Genomic DNA, 17418 nt, shown 5'->3' on the forward strand with positions numbered 1-17418 from the left:
TATAACACAGGCCATGGACCATCCCCAAAATAATTAGTAGAACAGTCTTTGAGGAAAAACATACAATTTACCTGGCCAGCTGCTCCTGGGACCCTCTGTGGGGGAGGGGAGTCTTATGTCAGGGTGTCCCCCTCCTCCTTGCCCATGTACCCCTTCTCCACAGAGCCAGGAAGGGGGAATGGGGCTCAGGAGCAGGAGAACTCAGCTGCTATGGTCTGAGCCTTCTGGTGTGAGTGCCTTAAAGAGATAGCACACGGTCTCTCATAGACTTCCCCAGCAGTCATCAGACTCTCACAATCTGTCTGTGTGTCTCTCACACACACACACATACACAGTCTCTGTGCCTCACACACACTGTCCTCTCACACTCACATCCCAACACATTCTTGTTGTGGTAGCGTTACTACTTGGTGTTTCCTGCAATGCACATATATGCTCTGTAATTTTATTCTTTCAAAGTGCTGTTGCTTTAGTTTTTTGACTGGTCTATGCATTTCATAATTTTATTTCTCTCTTATGCTTAAATTTATTTCTTTGAGTAGTGAATTCTAAAATGCCTAACCTGGCCTGACTGGAGTATTTATTCCTATGGTGACTTTACCAAAAAAAAAAAAAAAAAAAGTTTTTGTTTTTGTTGGTGGCATACATCCGCACTTTATTGGTGAACATAAAATTCATTCCACACATGGATAGAAAAAATTAGAGGGAACACTATTTATGTCTTGTCTTAATTTGTCTAGCTTTAACTTCCAGCTGTTGGGTCACGTTAATCAGTTTGATTCATTCAGTCACTGTTACTTTGAGCTATTTTAGTAACCCTTCAACAAATTAAATGTTGCGAAGCTCTCTTCAATGGGCAGTATTAGCTATACCTTGTGCAATCTAGAAACTTACTGTTTCAGCCAGATCTTTCTAAATTTAGCATAGAAAGATAATAATTCATATTGATTTAAAATAGTTTTAATTTATTTCTGAGGACAGATGGACATATCCCTGCGACGCGGTTGGCAAATTGGTTACTGTACAATGGCATCACTTGAAGGAGGAATAAGGAAATGGGCCTTGCACAATTATCTGGTCTGATAATTTGAGAAGTATGGTTTTAAGTTCTCTTCAAACTTCTCTTATGGCCTCCAAACATATTCAGCTCTAAGAGACAAAATTACTGCGTATTGGAACCTCTTCTGTTCCTGTTCCTTTTGCTATTCAAGATATAAGTGGACTTTTGGCTTGTTGATAAAAACAGTACATTTCTCTTTCAGGTCTTCGTGTGTGGCGCACTAATCCTGGATCAGTTTTTGACTATGACCCAGCAGAAGACAACATTCAGTCTAGAAGCTTACACATGATTTCTGGTGTGTCCTACAATAGCTGCCATTGACCAAATGTTCTATTTAACAGTGTGTGGTCAAATGTGTAGTTACTTGAAATGTATGTTTTTAGAGACAGGTCAACTCTCTACCTACTATCCAATGAAGACGGATTTCCATCAGCAGGTTAAGGAATACAACTGAATAGGTTTTCATGTTGACTTCTGGAAGCACTTTATTAAATATGGCTGGGATTTTCGAACCCACCTAGGGACCAGCTGCCCACTGAAAGACAACAGGACTTGCCTTTGAAAATCCCAGCCTACATGGCTATAAGTTTAAACTTATCTAGTTGCACGCATAGTTAACTGGATATTTGATATTGCTAATCTTCAGAAAACACATATTATTCAACCTCAAGTATATATATATGTATGTTATGCTTTTAACACAGCTGCATTGGATTGTCTACTGCTGGCTTACATCGCTGTTATAGTTTGCTTATCAAATGTGCTTCTTTCGTTATTTATCTAAAATGAAATGGATGCAGAGCTGCCAGACTTCTTTTTCTTACTCTTTCATTTTTAGAGAAAAGCTCTGTACGGCAAGCACCAATAAGAAAAATGTTCAGCAACCTTGAACCAGCTTTGTGTTACTTGGATGGGGGTGGTGGAGATTGATTTATGAGTACATATTGCATCCTCCATGTTTTGGAAAATTCCAATCTAGTAAGAATGACAACCAAAAGGGAGTTGTGTTCAGCTTCAGGTTTCATTCATGTTTATAAATGGCTCTGCTAATTTTTACTTATCATATTAATAATTTAACTGAGACCAAGTGCTTTTAAAATATCACATTTTGCTTATCCAAAGAAAGTGATAGTTAAATATTTTCAACGTAGGTACCATCCAACCAGATACAGAAAAGGGAACATGAAGAGAAGTAGAGCAGCTGCCCTATAACTAGAGGGAGAAATAGGTGCAGCAGGAAAGAATGTTGAAAAATAAACAGAATAAAAATATTGCTCTTTGTATTAAAATAAAAAAATTAGGAACTTCACAATTGTGCGTATTAGGTTACAATTCTATCATGAAGTCCTCAGTGCCCCTTCAGTAGCACTGCAGCTGTATGTGTAGTTGGGAGTCCCTATGTCTGTGGTTTCTTCATTAGCTTTCTAAGCAGCAGTAATATTTACAATATAAGTAACTTTTGCTTAGCTGCTTATATCTACCATGCCAGATTCTCTCCAGCTTACTGTACACCAACATAACTGCATGGATGTCAGTAGCAATGTACTGGTAGAGTAAAATAGGGCCTTTAGTAACAGAGTACTACTGAGGTAAATAGATCCAGGCACTCAATCTGGTTTCTGCTTGTTTTCTTCCAGTCCAAGCCCAGCGCCGCAGCCGGGAGCAATCTCGCTCTGCCAGTGCATTAAGCCTCAGTGCCGGGGATGAGAAATCTGAGCATTCAGAAGGCGCTGATCAGCACCTGTCTTATTACAGCAATGGAGGCCTCTTCACCACAACTACAACAGGTAGGAAGGGAACAAAATTTTGGAAGATCTCAGGATTAAAAAAAGACTTGGGTAGCCCAGGCGCACGTCTCCTTTGCATTTTATAAGACAGCTCCCTACCTCATTCTCACTAGTGCTTCATCTAACCTGCAAGTAAATGTCAATAAAGCTACAGATGGGTTAACCATTAGGATATTACCTAATTTTGATGTATTTAACAACATAGGGACAGGCCAGTTCTTAATGGCTAAAGAAGCACCAAAGTAGGATGACAGGGGCCATGCCTGGAGAAAGGAAGATGTAGTTGGACTATACTGGGATGCGAGTCCTGATGACTAACTCACCTATACCAGGAACCCTTTCTCCCTAAGCCTGTACTTTTCCCATGTCATGTCTCGCTGTCTTGCTGTCCAGGAAGCAGCAGGGGAGGAGGTGGCACATATTGGCTGAACGGACTGTGGGAGGGAGAAGCTGACACACAGCTTACACTATGGAAGCATGGGGTCAATGATGGAGAAAGTCTCTATCGCTCCCATTTTGGGCATAGGGGGGTTCTCTTCCAGAATTTTGTAGGAAGGGGATGGCTGGGGAAAAGGGGTGGGATTATATGAGTGAGAAGAGACATTGAACTCCTACTGGCTCACATCCCTCAGGTATCGGTGTGTCACTGCAGTACTTCAGAGGTGGTTAAAGCAATTGTACTAAAGTCAGGACTCCTGGGTTCTATTCCCAGCTGTACAACAGACTGTGTGACATATGGCCCAGACACATGAAACAACTTATCCAGTCCTTGAGCCTCATAACCCGGGGGAGGGGGGGGGTAGATATTATGGCCCTCTGAACACCATTCAAGATACTCAGATGAGAGGTTTGATTGAAAAAAAACCCAACAATACATTTTAGCCATGACAAAAACATAGCTACAGCTGATGTACACTGGCATTGGTTTAAATGAAATTAAACTGATGATTTGACCAAGTATCGTTATTCATGTTAAAAATACTATTTGTATGCAAAGTTCTCAGCTCTGGAAAAACCTTGAGAATGGGAGAGGGAGAAAGAGAAAAATAATCCTCCAACTCATTTACCATTTAAACAACCTTTTCTTTTGCAGTGGCTTACAAACAAGCTAAAACGATAGAACTGCCACAACAAAGATCATCTTCTGTTGCCACCCAGCTGACAACAGTGTCTTCCGTTCCCTCTCACCCATCTACCACGGGTGTAAGTAAAATTGATTACATTGCTTGTGGACTGTCAGGCCCAAGTTGTTTTACTAGCTACAGTAAAATGAATGGTGGTGTGATTTTCTTTAGTCATTTTCACCTTTTTGTCATACTCAGTAAACGGGCTCAGTTTAGAGCTAGTGCCATTTATGCACCTGAGGCCTTCTATTGATGGCAGCATCTGAAATCTCCTGTGATTTAGATAACAGGCTTGGCTCCTCCAAGTTTAATAGTTTGGTCAGATATCACACGTTAAACAACACTGAAGGTCCCTCAAGCATTGATAAGCACTAAGGCACACCACATGCAGAAACTGATTCAGTAGCAGATGTGCCACCATGCCACACTGATAGACAGTGGAAGGTCTGGGCAAAATGATGCATCTTACATTAGCAGGAATGGCATGAGCTCCAGCCCAGACCTGAAAATTACATCGTAGTCTTCTCCCCCTCTAGGGGCTGCTCTTTAAACCTAAAGCCAGGGACTACATTTATTACCATTAGCCGAGGCTGTGCAAGTTAAATTACAAGTTCTAGCTCTGCCTTGGGGGAACCATTCCAGGGGGATGCAAGCTGTGTACAGGGCTGCTCTCAGCAAGAGTTCTGCAAGGGGAGTGTGGCTTAAAACTGGTGGCTAGAGCTCCATACAAGTCTGCCATTCAGAGTTGTCCAAATGATACGCTAAGAACACCATCCCTTTTTTAGGCCCCAGCCTCCTTCCTAAAGTAGATATTACAGACTGTGCTGTGTGACCTCCAGACTAACCTCTTCTCCCACCCCACGTTGTGCAGGCATGGAATACATGGCTGGGAACTGGAGCTAAATCTACCCTGTAAACTAGAGTTTATTTGTGGGGGGAGCGGGGAATCAGGCTAAATATATACAAACAGAGAGTATGAAGTTACATCCTTGGGTGGTACACTGCTGCCTTATAACCTGTTGAACAAAGTGTGGCAACTTAGGGCTTTTTTTAACCTTGTAGTATGACTTTTTTTTTTTAATAGAAGACCTACCGTGCCATGTATGACTACATGGCAGCTGATGCTGATGAAGTTTCCTTCAAAGATGGAGATGCAATTGTAAATGTCCAAGCTATTGATGAAGGCTGGATGTATGGGACTGTACAGAGGACCGGCAAGACTGGCATGCTTCCAGCCAACTATGTAGAAGCTGTCTAAATGAAAGTTCGGTCTTCCATGAAGCATATTGACGTGGTCAAAACACATAGGCACTTTTAAACCCCAATCAGACTGGCCCCTATAAATTAAACCCCTTTCTAAAGTGCTTATTGTTTTCCCTAAGTGATGGTGTCTTATGAATTGTCATTCTGAAAAAAAAATAGAACAAGATGTTTTAAAAAAACCACCATTTACAATTCATTTTGAGGAGAATGGTTTGCTAACACACTAGTAGTCCAGTCCCTAGAGCAGTGTGTTCTTCCAAACTATCGTTTTAGAACTGGACTTGCTCATCAAAACCTATTACAATGCCATCTTCCCTGAATTATTTTTATGCAAGCAACATTTTGACACAAAGGTTCTGAGTACCTTTTGGTTTGGAATCTAGTTGAATTTCACAGTATTCAAATATAATTTTTAAAAAGTATGCAACTTTGGTTTTATTGGTTTTCTTATCATTCACCCTAAGATTTTTCTATGCTGTTCTAAAAATGTTTGAATATATTAGTTCTCAATAAGCACCATGTAAGCTTAACTTAAAATCTCAAACCAGCCCAACGTAAAACGTGGAAAAAGCCTCTCCTCTCTTCTGCTTGCTGAGCGCTGATGCATGTTTTTTTCATCCGATTGTGGTGGTGTCAGTAGTCACTAATTTACAGGGAAACAGCTTTCTAAGTTCACATCTCTGCAGTATGATTGATGTATTAACTTTGGGTCAAGAGCAGTGAAACAATCTGCATATTAAACAATCTTGCTACACAACAATCTCGTCTGAAAATCCTTGAGTTATACATATTCAAAGATCTTTATTCCACTGTTACAAGATATAGTTGAGGCGAAGATTTTAAACAGAATTCAGAAAAGAAATGGACGCATTCATGTGGATAACGAGAACTTCAGTTACATTAGTATGATTTTTTTTAAACCAACAAGTTTATATAAAGGCATATGAAACACACAAAATACGTCAGGGCATTAGCTAAGCTCTAACTGATGAGTTTGGGAAGAAATTATGGGCAAATTAATTTAACTTCCCCCCATCTAGTCCTGGCCCATCAGACAGAATACTGTGGTACAGGTACCAGTGGTCTAATGATCCAATATGAAAACGTCTGTTATATTTATCAGCAAAGTGGTCCTAGCAGCCTGACTAATATCTCTAGAAGACTGAAGCCTCTCCTTTGGCTATGTTACCTGTGTATTTTCAGCACAGACTTACTCATGTTCTGGGGACCAGTGGTTTGCCGTTGCCACATTATGACATCATGATCCTGGAGAACAGAACTTTCTTACCAATAATTTCCTTTGTTAATTGTCTAACAAACAATTATTGATGTCTGGACTGTTCTCTCGCTGCAGCTCACAGAGGCAGATTAGAGTTTTGGAGCTGCATGGTTTGGCCATCGCTCCCTCCACTCACTCCAAGATAAGTTATTTTCAAGCTGTAAAACTTGCATAACATTAACAAATATTCCAGAGCTAACAAAATTACTATGTACATTGGATCAACAGTCGTATGGTAATGTTTCCACTTAATATCTGGGCAGAATTGTGGGAGATGCTGCTAGCAGAAAGACAAATATTGGTAAGAAATTTTCCATTCTGCAGCTCTGTCTCTTCCACAGTTCTTGAAGTCTGTGAAGTAGCGAGCACTGAACAGATGTAGGGAGGGTTTAGAAAAGGTCCAAGGAAAAATGATATCCTTCCCCCATCTGTATTATTTGCTCGGAGGGCAAAAATCATTTACAGCCACCACCTGCAGCATTTTCCAGCCAAAGGATGCCTCTGCAGAGAATGGGAAGTCCACCTTGTAGTGCTTCACAAACAAGTGTCTGCTGTGGATGTATTAGCTGCTTCTGTTCACGAAGTCACCAGGGTTTGCATAGTGTGTGCCCTGATCCCTTCTGGAACTAGAATCGTCAGAAGCCTTCAACACTTCCACAATGTATGATCTAAATTACTTGCAACAGAGGACTTGGAAGCAATAAGTCCGTGCCATTTTGAATGGAAGGCTACAACAGAACCCATGCTCTCCTCATGGACTCTAAGTTTGCGGTACATTTTCAGAGTACTTCTGACATTTACTGTGTGCCACTTCTTGGTGGGGTACTGTGTCCTTAGACAGAATGAAGGTAGAACCCCCTTTTGGGAAGCATGGAAAGAAGAGTTCACCTTTAGGATAAATGATCCCAGAGTTCTGAGCTCCACCCTGACCTCACATACCATGCAGTAAGGTTTCTGCATAGAAAGTGCCATGAGCTCTGACATTTGCCTGGCAGACATGATGGCTATCAGAAAGCAAGTTTTCATTGACAAATAAAATGGTGACACTGACACCAGTGGTTCACAGGGGTATTATCAGGGCTCTCAGTACAAATGGCAAGTTCCACTTGGGATAAAGAGGTCAAGTTGCTCACTTGGCTAACTGAACTGCCCTAAGGAATCTACCGGGGGGTTCTCTACCAGACAGCATCAGAATCCTGCAAATGTCACACTGCTCAGGGCAGACACCTGCCATGTAATGCCACTGGGTTGGGACCTTGGTCAAAGACTTATGGCAGAAAATTAAGATAGCAAAGCCTAGAAACCCAGGAATTCTAGCTATGTGTTTCTGGCACAAGGTGGCAAAATTTTGTCCAGACAGGAATATGCTTCCAAAGCTGATACTCTTAAAAGAAAAAAATATTCTAATGACTTTGAAGGACAGACCTAATGATACTAGTGTTTCTCTTTCAGTAGCCAAGCTGTTAGATGATGCGTGTTTGGGTCTGCCTGAAGCAGAGGACCTGGTGAGATATCCTGCTTCTTTGGAAGCTGTAGTTGGGGGTCCTAATTTCAGCTCTATCTGGTCCAAAACCAGGGTCTCCTCGACTATTGCAGGATTACCAATATTACTGTCAGGTGTTATTTTATTTTCTGAACCACCTTCCCTAATAATGATGGGTGTGGAACTCCGTACAGGAGGTCCTGTGTCTGTCTATCTGTGAGATAAGCATCTATCTGAATGCATCTGCGATTAAGTACTTTCGTCTCTTTGTGTGTATGTGGTCTACAAATAGGTCATTTGAGGGCAGGCCAAACAACTCGACAATTAACTTGATAACTGTCTGATTCAAGCACACCTTAGAGATGTTCACCTTGCACGTGCTAAGCCAGTCTGCCTTCTGGTCCAGGCTTCCCTTTATGTGAACTTTCTTGTGGGACAGGAAAGAATGCTCACTGCACGATTTCCATTGCTTTAGCACATAGTGCTGGGTTTCTTGTTCTCTCCTGGTTGTTCACGTATGCAACCATGGTCCTGTTGTCTGATCAGGATGTGGTTCCTTTCTAGGCTGGACTAGAACCTTCATAGTGCTAGCTTGACCACTCTACAAGGTTTATGCTATGAGTCCTTTCCTCCATGTTCCAGATGCCTTGAGCTGTTTGAGACCCCCAGGTGTGCTCCCCAATGCTTCAGGCTGTCAGTTGTGAGGATCAAGGGATGTGGAAGGCACATGGATTCACCCTTGCAGACAATTGCCCTGGGCTAACCACCATTTTAAGGAGTTGACCTGCACTGGAACTCTCACTTGACCTTTCACGCACTCCAGGAAGTGGTCTCATACCTTTAAGATGAAGCCTGGAAGGTCCTTGATGTGTGACTGCACCCATTGAGTAATTCCTATGCTTGATACGAGAAGGTCTAGCAGTTGAAGGCTCAGAGCAATAGTGTCTTGCAGTTCCAAAACAATGCGAGGTCTTGAATCTTCTGGAGCCTCCCTAGAGATGGATTTGTCCTTGCTATTTAGGTGTCTGTGGGCACTCACTCTGATGTGAGTTAGTTGGGTGGATGGAACCAAGGCGCTTTTCTTGATACTGATGACCAAGCCATGGGTCTGAAGGAAATTCAAGGTCAAGGATGCAGTTGTGTGTGCCATTGATGGGGATAGAGCTCACTGTCATCCAGGAAGTGGTGCAGATGGTTTCCCTGTGACCTGAGTCTGAATATGATGTCCACCACCATCTTTTTAAAGACCTAAGGAGAGTCAATGGCAAGCTAAATGGGAGCATCTGATACTACTAATGCTGCCTGCCACAGGCAAAACCACAGGATCCTGCAGTGTGACTGGAGGTGTGCCTCTGCCAGATCCACTGAAGTTTAAATCAAATCAATCAATCACCCTGGAACAGGGATGACACCATAGAAATTAGGACTTCATCCAGAATTGTTTTCTTCATCCACTTGTTAAGCCACCTGAAAGCTAGAATGGCTTAGATTCCACTTGAATGAAGAAAATAGATGAAAGATTCTCAGAGTTCTGATTCTACTTCACGTGACTGATCTCATTCTGTATTAGAACATATTTTATGGGGTTGTTCAAGGCAGGGAACTAGATGAAAAAATGATAGACTGGAGTCTAACAAACAACTTGATGGAGGATCCCTAGTTCATTATCTCACTGACCCCCCTGGTCTGTGGACCAGAGGCGCTGACTTTTGTTTTTGCCAGTGGGTGCTTTTGAAGAGGGGTGTGCCAGTTTTGGGGAGAAGCTATTTTCAGAATACTTATACACTTTTCATATTGAAGGTGTCTATCATTGGTAACTTTACTATTTTAATAATGATGATTCAGTTATGAACTACATAATTACATTATGAATTACCGTATACTAAAATCATTGAAATCACAAGCTGTCTTCACTAACATCCCAGTTTAAAGACATTATGTCTGGATGAAACTGTCAGCAATCTTATTTACATCTAGGTTCTCTAATATTGTTTTGATGCACATTAAGGACAGTTACGTTATTCAGGTACGTTTGTCCCATTGATGACTGGAGATCATTTTTAAGTCTTCTGAAGCTGGAGAATGATATAGGCACAGTGAAAGGATTCTTATGAATGTGCAGTACTCTGGAAACATAGTGCCTCCAGAATACTGCAAATGACTCCAAGATAGCTTTCTTGATGGGTAACAGCTAATTTAGACACCAGTTTTTTTATGTATAATTGGGATTATATTTTGTCATGTGTATTACTTTGCATTTAACACTGAATTTAATTGCCATTTTGTTGTCAAGTGACCCAGTTTCACAAGATCCCTTTGTAATTCTTTGTAGTCTGTTTTGGACTTAACTGTGTAATTTTGTATCATTTGCAAAACTTTGCCACCTCGCTATTTACTCCTTTTTGCAGATCATTTATGAATGTTGATCCCAGACCAGTACAAGCCCCTCGGGGGACACAACTATTTACTTCTCACCATTCTGAAAATGGACCATTTATTCCTACCCTTTGTTTCCTTTTAACTGCAGTATCTGGGAATGCTTTCAGGATCATCTAAAGAGCCTTAATTTAATGACAAGACTTTTGTTATCTTAATCACTCTGCTTCTGTTTATAAACAAACTCTCTGCCCCAAGAGCAGTAGATGTTAGCAACACAGAACTCATCACATTCTACACTCAAGCTCTGGTTCACAAGTGCTGAGCACCCACTATTGCCCCCCGCACCGTGGTTGCTTGAGCACTATATCACCCACGGAGTCGATGCCTATGCTGTGGACAAAGCAATCCATTCCTACAGGAAATGGGAAATTCTGCCCCCAAGCTCCAGCTCTGGGCAGAGACTTATGCAGCCTGTCATGAAAAGGATTTGAGAGCTACAATGTTTCCTTGGGGATTTCCTCCCAGGCCATGGTTCCCTCCGGAGAACCTGCTGATATTCTTGCAATGATGAAGGCTGAAAGGAACACATTTGTCAGAAGGCTGGTCTGTATTCTCTTGTAAGGCATGGTGGGGTGTTGGAAGCGACTGTTAGATTCTGTGGCACTGTCCACCAGTACCTTGTCTAGCTTTGCTCCGAAAGGCAGGGCTCCCATGAATTTGGCAGAACATGGCATCTGCTTCGAGTAGTTATCCACTTTCCATGGGTGGAGCCATAGGTAACTGAGCTGGAGGCCATGGTTTTAGCAGAGCAACTCAGCGTACCCTCTAAGACCTCAGCAACTAAACAGTTGCCAGGGGAACTTTCTTTAAAATAGAGCCAAAGTCAGGTCTCTAACCTTTGAGGGCTCTGATCTTCCAGCCAGGAGATGCCCTCACAAAGCACATAGCTGCTAAGGATGCTCTTTGGGATGCTGAGGAGGCCTTAAAGATTTTTTTGAGAGTAGCTTCCATTTTTCTATTTGAGGGGCCAGCATAGAGGCACTACAGCTGAGGCTCTGAGGGGTTCCAATAGATAAAAAACTGGCCCAGGTGAAGGAGCAGGGGCTGCGAGGGAGATCAATGCTCACTACTAGCTCAACATTTGACAAAAATGTCCCTTAGCCACAGTGGTTCCCAAACTTTAACAACCTGTGAACCCCTTCAGTAAAATGTCAAGTCTCACAAACCCCCTCCTAAAAATGAATATTTCCAGGGATTTTCTCCTTTATAAATTATAAAAAGTGATCTTGGAAATATAAAATTTATCATTACAGTATTTTTATTACATTATGAAAATGGCAACATTCTTCCAAGATCTCACTTTTGTACCTTGCATCACTTTGAATAAGCCTGTTGTAAGACAAGGCTCCTATAGTTCCTCAAGGAGTATTAGATGTAGAATAGCATGAAGGTATTTAAGATGACAACTCAAAGAGTTCCTCCTACACAAAAGTGTTCAGGTCTTCAGCAGTCCAGGCAAACAATGCATGTTAAAACAAAGCTTAAACTTGTTCTTTGTAATGTTAAACACAATACTAACTGCCTATTTAATTTTAAAAACAGCAACAAATATTCACCTCCCTTTCCATTGCTTATAAGGAGTCTTGAAGTTTTAATCTCCTCAGTGTGAGATATGTTTGCTTTGATCTGCTTAGCTCTTGGAAGTCCAAGGGCTCTGTACTGCTGGCCCTGTGCTGCTCAGGGTCCCTAGGGACAGCTCTGTCTGCCATTAGGGAATTTTTGCCCTGAGAACCCCCTGTAACATTTTGCGAACCCCAGTTTGGGAACCACTACTTAGGCAGATGCAAAGGCAGGAGCTGTAAAAATCACTATCATATTAAGCACTATTAAGAAAAGGCTGAGGAGACCCTTCAGACACCATTTGCCAGGAGAGTTCTGACCACTGCCTGAAACATATCTTCAGACAAGTTTCACATGCATAATACTTCTTGTTCAGCATACACTAAAAACATGAAATGTGAATTTCTATTCACAAGACAGCATTAATTGTTAGAGAACTATTCAGTGTTTTATTTTTACATACAGAAGTCCTAAAAACAGCTGCAGTAATCACATTATGTGACTGTCCATTCCAGAAGCTACAGTACATTATATACAAATTATATTTCCAAAGTAAAACCCAAGAACTCTCACTAAACAAAGTCTTTGAGAAGCAGCAGTGCATTCCATGCATTCAAAATCATAAATTATAACCAACATCTGCAACCATAAGTCTATACAGAATATACAAAATTGTGCATATCAAATCTACTTCTGTGTTAGATTTTCCCAGTGGGACATAACACTGCTGCATATAAAATTGTAAGGGCACATGGAAGGAGCCTGAGAAATTCTGCAGCAAACTCTTATGACCTCATAAGCCAATTCTATCATCAGCTTTGCCTTTTGAGGTCTATAAAAATGCATGCAAAAACAGACTAACTCAAGTGCTTGATAACTGGACCGTACTGAGATGTGAAAGATACTACTATAAGGAATTAGTCAAGCATAGCACATCTCTATATGTAAAAGGGTCTAAACGAGAAGGAATCCCTCTCAAAATATGAGCAATTTAAAAGAAAAATCACAGGAGCATTAGGTAAAACTGAGCAACACTTTCTGGTTTCAATTACAGTTTTGAGATATATAACCTTTTACATTTAATAAGGCTTCACAGGAATAAAAACACTTTACATTTGAAAAATATTTAAGATAGTATTTAGGTTTCACAGTCTTTGTTACTGCATATCTTAACAAGTTTACTTTTAAATTACTTGCAAGACTATGAACAGCTATAAAACAAATACTTTTAGCATGGAAATGATCCCACAAATTAAAAAAAATTAAGCAATACACCATGATACACTGTCTCCCTCTGTTAAAAAGTTTGCCATTGCATGAATGTTCAGTTTTTTATGGAATAATTCATTATCAGTCAAAAAAAAACTGCTGTACATCAAAACCTCCTGCTTGAAAAGTGTTTCAAGTACAAATGACTAAAAGCTTTCATGGGGTGGTGACTTCCAACGGGACTGCAGATTTTTCATAATACAGTGTGTCATGCTACCAAGTTTCTCTTGCATTTCAAAAAGTTGGCTCCCTGAATAACTGTGGAGATCTTCAGAGGTTAGCTGAGCAGCAAGGGCACTGACTTGGCTCAAGAGATCTGTTGTGGGCTGTCCATCTGTGCTCAAGGCAACTGGTTCACTCAACTCTAAAAAAGAAACAACCATGATTAATATACACTGTTGTAAATGTATCTTACTTTTAACTTGAGTGAAATTCATCAGTATGAAAATGTTATGAGCTTCTGTTATGAAAAAAATGTGTTTAAGTTGTCCACATCGTATTTATGGCCCCAATATAACTCAGCTGCTGAATACGGAAAATTTAAAAACATTCCACTTTGATATGAGTTCGTTAGCACATTTATTATAAACATTTTCTAGTTGTTTTCCAACTAGTATCAATGACATGCAGCAAAGTACTGATAAAGGAGATCACCTCCCAAAACCAGTGCAATTCAATTACACAGCAGTTTTAGGAAGCTACCATCACAAAAGGGTATTAACTGAATTTGTCACCCTACTCAAAGTAAGCAAGCTACAAGTTACACTTATACTATGACAAGGACAGGAAAGCAAGTGACAAACCACAAATGTGAAATCAAACAAGATAATGCAATGTTTACCAGTTGCAAGTCTTTCTTCATCTGTGGAAAAAGGTTTCTCATCTATGACATTTTCTGTCTTCTCTCTGTCTTCAAGGACTGCAATTTCATCAAATCCACGAGCCTTGACCTACAGATTTTATTAGGAAAAAGATCAGAAAAAACAAAAGATTTTTCCCCAAAAAGGAGGCAGTCTGAAATCACATGGTAGAAAGCACTTATCATAAACTTTAAAAATTTAATTTTAATTTCACAATTTTTAAACAACTGCTGTTTAACCATATTACTGTGGTCATTACCTGTGTAATACTGGCAGCATGCAAACTCTATACTAAGTTGGTTTCCACCATACTTGAATATTGCTTCGACAGACAAGTGTTAAAATTGTACTTTAAGTCAATATTAAAGCATGTATAAGATTGGGAACTCCCATATTATTGGCATCACAAGTTACTTTTTTAATCCAACCAGTCACTGCCAACACTGTGCTCAGAAACTAGTTGTGTTTCAAATTTTAAGATACCTCATTTTATCGACATTCAGAAATCCTTCTCACCATGTGAACTCTCAGGCTTCTTGGCGAAGGAAAAAAGTATACTTTTGTCATAATGAAATATTACCACCACCAAACAAAAATGACTGAGATGCAAGGCTTGACAATTTTAGACTAGCAATGTTGTTGCACTGTTACTAAGCTTGAAAATTTAAAATTAAGTTTCACATTGGCTTTAATATTGTATTTTAGCCTTTTTTCAGGAAAAGGCTTATATTTTTAAAAAAATGCAAATCTCCTGTGAAGAAAGTTAGCAACACAGGACTTTATGATACTATTTCATTATAGTACTTAGAATAGCTTTACCTGTTGCTCATGATATCCTCTAAGAGCCTTTTTAACATTGGAAACTTTAGGAGAACGGATAGGAAGAGTTTTGATTTCAGCTGCTGTCAGAGTACTCAGATCACCCACTGTCTTAATATTCTTTGCTCGAATGAGCTGCCCCAAACCTCTTGCCCTAGGGAAAAAAGGGATTCTGTATATTTATTCTTACTAAGACATGAAAAGGTGTTGGTAGGATCATGTTTCCTTTAGCAGCTGAGATGAGGAGGAAGAGAGGCAAGAAATTTGCTGGAATGCACACTCTATTCATATAAAAGGGGAAAATAGTCAAAGCAGATGACGCCTTTCTGCAGAAAAGAAAAATTTTATTCTCCGCAGTTTATTGAATTATCCGTAAAATGAATCTAATTAAGTAACATGAATGGAAAAAAGGAGTAAAACCAGGTCATTCTGAACAGGTCCTGTGGTAACTCCAGAAAGCGTGTCTTTTGGTGTACGTTTTCAGATTCAACACACAAAAAAGCCAAGTTAGTTGAGCCTAGTAAAGCACTGGAAACACTCATCCAAGTTTTTGTAAATCTGAAATAATGCTCTCTGTACAAAGCAGCATTTGACAATTTTTAATAAAATATGCAGATAGGTCAGGTGGGCATTATCAAGCATATTATAATCGGCTCTGTTGAAAGGGCTGACATTCAGAATACTCTCTCTCTCTCTCTCTCGAAAGAGAGAGAGCGCGAGAGAGAGCGCGCACGCGCAAAAGGTAAAAAAGGTTACAAATACTGTAGAATCATAAGCTTTGTAATAAAATCTTGTTTAACAGAAACCATGGAACACGTTCTTGTTCTAGAACACTAAAAATATATGAAATAAATATGATATTATTATAGGCTGGGAAAAAAACCCAAGTTCATGCATCTTCCATATCTGAGAACAGGCAGATAATGCAGTGGTAAAAACGCTAGCAGATTAATCACAATAGCGCCCTCATTGCTGCTTTTACAACTGGGGATGCCCTTGTGCATTCTTGAAAGAATATGCCAAGGCCTTTTTGTATTCTGAAGACAAGAATAAAAGACTTGAGTACTTCTGCTAGATGCTAAAAGGAGACTAAGTTTGACAGTACAACTTCCTTTTACTTTATTTTTTTGCAGAAAGTGCATCCAATGGATGCTAGAATTAGAGACCAATACATCCTAACAGAAAAGTTTATAAAATTCATGAAGGTGTATTAAGAGTTTAAGTCTTGAAAGGAATAACCACTTACCAAATGTTTGATGTAATCTGAGGTAAAATTATGTCAACTGGAGCTTTACAACCCACCAATGCAGGGTACACACTCTCTGTAGGACACGACAGCGACTCCTTGGTCATTTCAGTGATCTTGAATAGTATAGAAAAATTATTAAGTATCACACAACTGAATACAGGAGAAAATAGAGAAGAGATACATGAACTGAAGCACTTCTTACTAAACACTTCTTTGAGCTCTTAAATTTAGCGTTACGAGATCCTGGGGACAGAAGTCCTTTGGTTGGAGTGGTAATATGCTGGATAGAAAAGAGGAAAAAAGCTCTCTCAGGATCGTAGATATTTAAAAATAGTCATAGGATTATAGTTCTCAACATAAAGCTCTTCATTTCACAAGTGAAACTAGAATTAACCAGATTACAGAAGTATTTCTTTCATTTACTAAATCTAAAGCCTGTTGTCTATATTGGCCATTCTTGGAACTGTTTACCATTAAATACAAGTTTACACTGGAGTAAGACTAGCTCCGATAAGAAAGGCATAGTTATGGTATAAAGGTTATGCTATACAGTTGTACTAATATCTAGAAAGAACTATTCAGAAGAAAAAACTTAAAACAATCACAGTTTACCTTGGCTTGGGTATTAGATGAAGTTTTAAAACTTCGCAAAGATGGTGAGCTATTCGAAGAAGAATGAGACCTAACAACAGGACTTCTCCTATCAATGTCATCTGCCAGTCCTTCTTGGTAAATTGGATTTGCAAAAGAGACTCGACGAATCTGTTTTTAGAAATTAAGTGATTTTTATAACCAAACTAACAGAATTTGTATTGTTACAACTGTACTGTCAAATTCATTTCATACCAGATAAATCTAAAGTCTGAGGCTTCAAACTGTTGCATTCATCAAATCTCCTGATTCATACAGCTGTGTTTTACTAAAGCAGCAAAGAATCCTGTGGCACCTTATAGACTAACAGACGTTTTGGAGCATGAGCTTTCGTGGATGAATACCCACTTCGTCAGATGCAAATATCTGACATGCATCTGACGAAGTGGGTATTCACCCACGAAAGTTCATGCTCCAAAACGTCTGTTAGTCTATAAGGTGCCACAGGATTCTTTGCTGCTTTTACAGATCCAGACTAACACGGCTACCCCTCTGATGTTTTACTAAAGAATATTTAAAACCATAATAAGATTCGGGGGGGGGGGGAGAGGGGGTTAGAGTTAGGGTTACTGATA

At 39.9% G+C, this 17418-nt stretch overlaps 2 protein-coding genes across 6 annotated transcripts in view; one reads left to right on the forward strand and one right to left on the reverse strand.

The window, feature by feature from the left end:
• The window catches only part of NEB (nebulin), a 170535-nt gene extending 164541 nt beyond the window's left edge, over window positions 1-5994 (forward strand). Inside the window, exons 147-150 of the mRNA XM_032780956.2 lie at window positions 1263-1355; window positions 2698-2847; window positions 3941-4050; window positions 5056-5994. Coding sequence (XP_032636847.1) covers window positions 1263-1355; window positions 2698-2847; window positions 3941-4050; window positions 5056-5229 — 527 coding nt within the window. The 3' untranslated portion in view covers window positions 5230-5994. The remainder of the gene's footprint in view (window positions 1-1262; window positions 1356-2697; window positions 2848-3940; window positions 4051-5055) is intronic.
• Window positions 5995-12421: 6427 nt separating this feature from the next.
• RIF1 (replication timing regulatory factor 1) overlaps window positions 12422-17418 on the reverse strand; it is a 67895-nt gene continuing 62898 nt past the window's right edge. For 2 of the 5 annotated variants that reach the window (XM_032780958.2, XM_075070232.1), the window contains 6 exons: window positions 16805-16954; window positions 16395-16472; window positions 16190-16305; window positions 14944-15097; window positions 14106-14214; window positions 12422-13628 (listed from right to left, as the gene is read on the reverse strand). In XM_032780958.2, the coding sequence (XP_032636849.1) occupies window positions 13411-13628; window positions 14106-14214; window positions 14944-15097; window positions 16190-16305; window positions 16395-16472; window positions 16805-16954 (825 nt within the window). In that variant the 3' untranslated portion in view covers window positions 12422-13410. The remainder of the gene's footprint in view (window positions 13629-14105; window positions 14215-14943; window positions 15098-16189; window positions 16306-16394; window positions 16473-16804; window positions 16955-17418) is intronic. The other 3 variants (XM_075070230.1, XM_032780962.2, XM_075070231.1) reach the window with 3 other exon arrangements.

This window comes from Chelonoidis abingdonii, chromosome 10, assembly GCF_003597395.2.
Source record: "Chelonoidis abingdonii isolate Lonesome George chromosome 10, CheloAbing_2.0, whole genome shotgun sequence".
Lineage (NCBI taxonomy): Eukaryota > Metazoa > Chordata > Testudines > Testudinidae > Chelonoidis > Chelonoidis abingdonii.